General features: G+C 29.2%; 1 protein-coding gene across 1 annotated transcript; it reads right to left on the bottom strand.

Annotated features, from left to right (window-relative positions):
• Window positions 1-491: 491 nt before the first annotated feature.
• On the bottom strand, window positions 492-6827 carry LOC149054560 (zinc finger MYM-type protein 1-like). Its single transcript, XM_089230131.1, has 6 exons — window positions 6657-6827; window positions 3615-3810; window positions 3399-3536; window positions 2579-2731; window positions 1104-2413; window positions 492-914 (listed from the first exon to the last, which is right to left on the bottom strand). Exons 1-6 carry the CDS (start codon window positions 6825-6827, stop codon window positions 492-494), a joined length of 2391 nt encoding a protein of 796 aa, XP_089086257.1.
• Between the last annotated feature and the right edge of the window lie 1914 nt (window positions 6828-8741).

The following is an 8741-nucleotide window of genomic DNA, read 5'->3' as shown; positions in this document are numbered from 1 at the left end:
ACTTATTGTGCGTGTGTGTGTGTGTGTGTGTGTGTGTGTGTGTGTGTGTGTGTGTGAACTATTTACCTAAACAACATTAAAATACGGAATATTCAATTGTATATTGTTTTGAGCAGTAGAACAAAACGGAAGAACGTTTAATTGGTGTATTCATACATATACATGTTTATAATCTTTATATTAATTCATCTATGTGTTCATTGGTCATATAATAAACGGTCAATTTGGAATTGTAAAGCAGTAAAACAACACATATAAGAGGATAGATGTTAAAAAGTCCCAGTAAAAACGAAATGAAACTGACAGGTATTGTTGCTGTACACTGAACAATAATTATTGCGAAACGGACAAATCATTACAGTCAGAGCCTGATTTACAAATTTTGGGGCCGGGGATTTAAATAAAAAGAGGCCTCATATAAATTTATTAATATTATCTTATTCAAAAATGTATAATTTATTTTATTTTATATAATAACATGTCACATTAGATTACATTGATTTTTTTTCAGGGTTCTTCGAAAACTCTTCAATGATGTCATCATATGATAATTGTTTTGTTATTTCGTGTTCTACTGTTAACAGAGTCAGATTATCAAGTCTATCTTGAGATAAACATGATCTCAATCGAGTTTTTACACGTTTTAACGCTGAGAATGATTGTTCGCTGCTACAATTATTACAAGGAATCGTCAAATAGATTTGTAACACAGTTTCAATATTGGGAAACGTATGCTTTATGTTCATCGATTTTAGGTATTTAAGTTGGTATTGAGGATTATCTATAGTCTTATCATCGCTAAACAATGACATTTTTAATTCTTGGAATTGTAGCATTTCATCTACAAAGGTTTCTTTATCCAAGTCATCAGGAAAATGGTCCAATAAATTTGATGTATTCTTGATAATATCTGACTTTTTCATATTATTTTTGAATAAAAAACTAAACTTTTTTTCTATTTCTAAATAAGCACTATTTTTTTTTTTAAGTTCAAAAATCAATTTATCACATATAACATAATATGTATTGATAATAAAATTTTCTCTGGACGTTAAGTCGGTACATGGACTGTATGTATCATCTAGATGTTTACTTTTAGGTACTTTCACTTTTCTTTTTAGTGAATAATCTGAAGTAATGTTTAAGCTGGATGCTTCCTCTTCATACATTGTAAAATTTTCCCGGACACTTTGAATAAAATCAATTAATGAAGTATAAAGGGGAACTATAGCTGAGACATTAATTTTAGATGATTGTAAGTCCTTGTTAACGCTATTAATTCTTTGTAAAATTGAGTTCCATACTGTGGTTAAGACACCAGTTTCTTTTTTTTTAAGCTTCGAAAGAAGTTGCCTGGCTTCATTTTGAATTGTTGGATTTTGATTTAGATCTTGACTGATATCTTCCAATGCTACCAATACTTCATTATATCCAAGCCTTAATGCTTTTATGGCGTTTGCATCAGCTGACCATCGTGTTTGTGATGTTGACTTTAACGTTAAACAACATTCGTTTGATTTTAATCTTTCACACAAAATTTCCCACCTACGAGGGGAAGAAGAAAAAAATACATATAATGCTTGGACAACACCAAAATAGTTTACTGTTGTAGTGCTTGATGAAACTGCATTAACTCCTACTAAATGTATTGAATGTGCAGCACATGGAACATAGGTTGCTACAGGAGATAACTCTTTAATGCGAGCTTGGAGTCCAGTATATTTACCGGAAATATTAGCAGCGTTGTCATAAGACTGACCAACACAGTTTTTTATGTCAAGTCCTACTTTATCAAACATAGCTTTTATAGTTGAAAATAAATATTCTGCTGAATGACCATGAATATTTTCAAGTTTAATAAAACGTTCAAACACTTCACCACTTTCATCAACATATCTCAACACGTATGCCATCTGATCATTATGAGTTATGTCGGGTGTAGAATCTACAATAATTCCAAAATATTTTGCAGATTTAACTTCCATTAATATGTGATCTAATACTTTATTAGCCATTAGATCAATCAGTTTTCTAACAGTATAAGATGAAATGTAATTTGTATTTCCGGATCCTTTATTTCCATATGTGGTTAGATGATTTGATAAAAATGGATCAAATTCACTAATCAACTCTAATATACCTAAAAATATTCCATTATGTGCTGAATTAAGCTTTTCATCATCTCCAAAAAATGGTAGTCCTCTTTGAGAAATAAACTTAATTGCTGCGACAGTTCTTTTAAGCACATTTCTCCAATACTCAACTTCTTTTTTATGCTGCAACACAATGTCTTGATCAATTCGACTATTTTTCATTGCACGGTTGGATAAAACACACACTGATTTTCTGTGATTTATCGAACGTTCATGTCCAGTAAGACGTCGTGAAACATGTCTCCAATCATCAAAACCATCTTTACATAACTTATCATCATCAGGGTAAAAAAGTTTACAAACATAGCAGTATAATTTTTTAGACTCTTCAGAATAGACAAGCCACTCTCTTTCAAATTTATTTTGATTTTTTTCAGTAAAAAAAAAATGAGAAATTCGCAAAGACAACCATTTTGGGTTTTTACCATTAAAAAACTGTCTTGAGTTTTTAATTTTATCCATATTTTGGTCAGGAGGATCCATCACAAAAAATTCTTGAAATTCATTTGAGATTTTTAATGGCCATAAAGCATCATTTTTCTTCAACTTGCTGTAATCTATTTCATCATTTCCACAACCTAATGATATTTTAATCATTAAAATACATAGGAAACCATAGGATTTAGATAAAAAAGGTATGTATATAAAATGTTATTACCACAAAAACATATTAATAACAACAGTTAAAATATAGTTAGTCTTTATTTTAATATTTTTAACAAATTTATTACTTACTATGATAATCTTTTTAATGTATATTATCTCACAAATTATAAAAATAATATATATATATGATGATTGCATTTACATAATACAAAATATAGGTAGTTAATTACACTAAAATACATTATTATTTTTTTGTTAAATTCAAATTTGTTTTACCAATCACAATAAACAAATATACATGCAAACAATATAGTATAATATAAGAATTAAGAAAATATTTATAATCTGATATACCAACAAACATTGAAATCACAGTTAAATAAAACATTTTTCTAGTTTTAGACAATTTTGAGTATCTGAAACATGTATAGCAAAAACATTTAACACACGAACAAACATTATAAATTATTTGTTAAAACTATTAATGTTAGTGAACAAAGACATGCAACATATTTTCTTATTTGTTATAATTTATTTATAATTTTGTATTAAAGAATAAGGACCAAAACTATAAATAATAATATATAACTTGTACACACAGCAAATTGTTTTTTAATTAGTATCTATCCAATTATTTACCTTTTATGAATGAGTTTGAATCAACTTTACACTTTTCACCGCTAATAATATTGTCTTCTATTTGAACCCCTTGGTCGATTGAAACAGAGTCATTTTGAGTACTAGTACAACTAGTATCAGAGTTTTTAACAATTAAATCTACAAAATATAAAAATGTTCAATAACAATAATTAAAATTATTACAAGTTACTATTATTTACAAGATTAAATACTTACCAGAGGTGCAACATGCTTCACTATTACTATTTAAGCTACTTTCTATTGATTCATTTATAACGGTTTCTGGTGTTGTTAATTTTTTCGTCATGTAATTGTCAAGAGAACCTTTTAATTTTTCAATTTCTTTTTTTTTATTAGCTTTGATTCGAAGTTTTTCCGCCCCTCCCATATATTTTCTTTTTAATCCAGACATCTTGTACGTAATAAAAGCGTAAAACAAAATAACATTCACATTTACTGCAGAAATATTGACTATGATGACAATTGACAATAACGTTAATAACTGCATAGAATAAAGATGATTGATGAATAACCAGAATAACTGAACATGCACGATGCTAGTACGATCATTTATCGCATTTTATTTGAATGTTATGAATGTTATCATCATATTATCACATGTTATCACATTTTTAGTATTTATCACGGTTTAAGATATACTGGTTACACAACTCCTATATTAAATTGCTTATAACACATGGACATCGTTAGTCTCTAATAGTAGAGAATGTCGAATGACGATAATTATTGTCTTTATTAGTTTTGTTATTTTTAAATTTTAATAATTATTATTGGTGAAGACCACTGATATAATATTTATAATTTATATGCTTATAGCGTTAATAATGTACGAAGTCAATATCATAGATAATATTTAATATTATATAATATTATGACAATTTTTATTATTCTTTTTTTTAAATTTTATGATTCTACAATAAAAAAAAAAAACTAGCAAAACGTTTGGGGCCGCTCCAAATTGGGGCCGCTCCAAATTGGGGCCGGGTGACTAGTCACCCAGGTACCCCCCTAAATCAGGCACTGATTACAGTTATTATAAAAACTTGAATAAAATGCAAGAACTTTATGCTGCCGTGGTAATACGTCATATATAATTCTATAAACATATAACAATATGTCACCGTTACCGGGTGGGGCAAAGTATAAATTAAAACAAAATTACGTAAAAAAAAATGCAAAATATGAACCGGACGCACGATCGTCGTTGCCGCCGTCAAACCGGCGCTCACGGATTCGATCTACACACCTACAGCTAACTACGCCTAACGCCTAAGGGGACCTACCTACTGTAACGTGGTCGGGGGAACGACCAGTTAAATATAAGATATCCAGTGAGAGTCGTAGGACTCTATAGATATAATTACCGTAGCCAGGGGTAGATATATATATATATATATATAACAGGATCTTAAATATATTTAAATAACTAGGATTCCGTTTCAGTTATCATTAAGTTTTATTATAGATTAAACACTTACAAATAATAATACTCACAAGCTATATAAATTATATTCTATCCAACTATCTGACTGTATCGTAGTTATACGGAGTTCGATGTTTGTTGAGTGTTGAGGTCTAAGGTACACAGTGAACTAACTTACTTCATACATGGTGTGTATTGACCATAGGTCTTACAGTTATGAGTGTGTGTTAATATTATTGTATTGGTCAGCAGTTAATCGTACATAATGTTAAGTGTGTAAACGTGTAGTACATATATATATATATTTAGGTATCATGTAACATATTATAATTGTTACATTACTCCCTCCCTTAAAAAAAAATGAAAAAAAAATGACTGAACATGGTGATATTTTTCGTGATTTTCCATGTTTTTTTTTTTACATTTTTATACATATAAACCTAATCTACATATGTATACATTATCAAATTTAATTGGTTTTGTAATTTCTAATCTCTATAACTTTAATTAACTTTCTTATATTGTCAATTATGACCGTTAACAATTTATTTTAATTGGATGCTTTTCAAAACTTTCTAGAACCATATTTCTTTTTAACCATGTGTAGACTATTTGTGTATTATAAGTATTTGCTTGCGAGTATTTCTACCCCGCCAGAGGCAAATTATACTTTTTATTTATACAAATAGTGTTGGTTTTACGTATTATAAATATGATTATGTTTTATTGTTATTATTTTTTTATAATTTAATAATATTCCTATTTAATAGCAATAATCGACAATATAAGTATTTCTGATGATATAAAAATATAGTACTCAAAAATGAACATTAAAAAAAAAAAAAAATTATAATTTAATACAATAACCTTAATCTATAAATAATTTGAATATTGTTGGTTCTTTTAGGTTGATTAACGCAACTAAATTGGTGTTTGACATCTGCTATATCTGAAACTCGACTTTTATGTTAACATTATTAAGAAAAAAAAAAATTAATATATATATATATAAATGTATAAGTATTACATAATTTAGTTAATTATAAACCGGTACCAAGTTGCACTGATTTTTACTATAATTTTTCGTCTATCAATTATCACGTAATATATTTAAGTTTCGACAATTTCTTCAACTGTTATATTGTTATCTTTTTGTATTTTATGCTTATCCACGTGATATAATACATTAACTTTATCCTTGGTTTTGCTATTAGTTTTTTTACCCTTATTTTTTACGTGTCTAATTATTTTATATGTTATTACCACTATTGTTATTATTATTAATGCTGTAATTCCGGTAGAGTGAATATTTGTTGTTTTTTCTTTAGCATTATCTCTTAAAAGATTTTCTATTTCTCTATTTAAAACTGAAAGTGATTTAGCATGAAGTTTTAAGTCATTGAATTTTCTGGGTATTTCAATCGTATCTACGTTATCGTATGGTACATTTTGTTTCATGATTATCTTATTTAAGTTTTTGGTAAAGTTAGGTAGATGGAAAGGAGGTAAGTAGTCTTTTGAAAAATGACTTTGGTTTTTATATTTTGAAATTATGAGAGTGTTTTTTTTTGTTTATTTTTTTGTAAATATTGAGCCTACGTTTGTTAATTATTATTATTATTCTCATTCATTTACATATAACAGTTCATATTACTATATTAGTCATATTATTAAATATTAATTTGATATAAAATTTCGTTTTTACGACAATTGGGTAACGCTATTAACTGTACTGTGTTCCCTTTAGACGTATGATTGTACATAAGAATATTTTCTTGATTTAAAAAGTAATTTTTCGATTTTCTTATCCATACTTGGTCCGATATATCCGGGTTGTCTAATGCTTGTATTATTTTATTAAGTATTGGGTCATTACGTTGTTCTATCGGTAAATTAATAACTTTAACGTGGCAAATGGTTAGGTCATTATCCTTTTGCAGTTCTTTTTCATACGTGGGTGGATCGAATACCGGGTTTCTTGACATTAAGTCAGATAATGTATTTAAAGAATTTGATTTATTTAATGTTAATAGTAATATTAATTTTGTACCTCCAGAAATTATAAAAGTTAAAGTTAATGGTATAGATATTGAAATGGAATTAGACTCAGGGGCAACCAGTTCTTTTTTCACTGAAGATATTTTTAGTAAAAAATTAGGACATCTTTCTTTAGAGTCATCCAATGTTAATTTAACCTTTTTTGACGGTTCAACATCTGAACCAACAGGCAAATTTAAGGCATTAGTTGAGTACAAGGACAAGGTTGTTGAAACAGAGTTTATAGTTATAAAAAGTGTTAGAAATGTTATGCCATTGTTTGGTAGAGATTTAATGAAAGCATTCAATATCACATGGTCACAGACAAATTTTGTTAAAGATGATTATGAGTTATCAAGTTTATTAAATGAATACAATGAGTTGTTTTATGGTGGCCTTGGTGAATATAAGGGTTATAGTGTTAGTTTGGAACTGAGTGAAGCAATTAAACCAATATTTTGTAAGCATCGCACCATTCCGTTTGCACATAAAATGGCAGTAGAGAAAGAATTAATAAAATTAGAGGAAGCAGGTGTTATTAAGAAAAATGATGATTGCCAGTGGGGCACACCTTTAGTCCCAGTTTTAAAACCAGATGGTTCCATTAGGCTGTGCGCTGATTACAAAACCACAATAAATAAATACATTAAAGATATTCACTACCCTTTTCCTAGGATTGAGGAACTATTTGCCATAATACAAGGTGGTGAGACATTTTCAAAGTTAGATTTCAGTAATGCTTACAATCAATTGAAATTAGATGACAACACTAGTAAACTTTTAGCATGGAGCACACACAAGGGGACTTATGAAGTGTTACGTATGCCGTATGGCATAAAGCCAGCAACAGCAATATTCCAAAGAGAAGTTGAAAAAGTATTTAAAGATTGTCCCTATACTGCAAACCTATTAGATGATATAATTGTTACAGGAAAAAATCTCAGTGAACATTATCATAACTTAAAAAATGTGCTAGAACGTTGCAAAAAATCAGGGTTTAAATTAAACCGCAGTAAATGTTCTTTTTTCCAAAAACAAATTAAATATTTAGGGCACATAATTAATAAAGATGGGTTACAAACTGACCCAGATAAAGTAGAATGTATTCAACATACTAAAATTCCAACTAATGTTACAGAATTAAAATCGTTTTTAGGTATGATTAATTATTATGGTAATTTTATACAAAATTTATCAACTATAGCAGGTCCATTGCATAATCTTTTAAAAAAAGATGTTGTTTTTAAATGGAACAATTCATGCATGGAAGCATTTAATGAAATTAAAAGCATTCTAAGTTCAAACCAAGTCTTAACTCATTTTAACCCAGACCTTCCAATTGTTTTGTCTACTGATGCATCAAATATCGGCATAGGTGCAGTATTAGCTCACAGATTTGCAAATAATGTTGAAAAACCTATTTCATATGCGTCACGCTCTCTTACAACAACAGAGAAAAATTATTCATTTATACACAGAGAAGCACTTGCTATAGTATGGGCTGTTACTAAATTTCACCAATATCTGTTAGGGCGACAATTTATAATTAAATCAGACCACAAACCTTTATTAGCACTTTTCGGGCAAAATAAAACAATTCCAAAGATGGCAGCTGGTCGCATCCAAAGATGGGCATTTTTTTTGTCAGGTTTCAATTATACAATTGAATTTATTAAAGGGGTAGATAATCTTGTTGCAGACACGAAGACTCCCGGGTTTGATGCCTAGCGGCTACAACCGCGGACCTCACATTAGCGCTGTGCGCTAGTCGAGAGCCGCGGAGGTTCACGGTCGACGTACGGCGGTGTTACCCACCGGCCGCCGGCCGCGCGTCGTCTACGGACCACGAGCACCGGGCGCAC

This window comes from Diuraphis noxia, unplaced genomic scaffold (genome assembly GCF_037042655.1).
Source record: "Diuraphis noxia isolate RWA-SAM2 unplaced genomic scaffold, SU_Dnox_SAM2 contig0006, whole genome shotgun sequence".
In the NCBI taxonomy this organism is placed as follows: Eukaryota; Metazoa; Arthropoda; class Insecta; order Hemiptera; family Aphididae; genus Diuraphis; species Diuraphis noxia.
Note: the sequence above shows the minus strand (reverse complement) of the source record. Positions and strands in the feature narration are given on the sequence as shown.

Coding starts and splice junctions, on each gene's coding strand:
- LOC149054560 (XM_089230131.1), bottom strand. CDS start 6,827: ATGTCAAGAAACCCGGTATTCGATCCACCCACGTATGAAAAAGAACTG. Junction 2,414..2,578: donor CTCAAGACAGTTTTTTAATG/GTAAAAACCCAA, acceptor AGTTATGTAAAG/ATGGTTTTGATGATTGGAGA. Junction 915..1,103: donor CACTAAAAAGAAAAGTGAAA/GTACCTAAAAGT, acceptor AATATGAAAAAG/TCAGATATTATCAAGAATAC.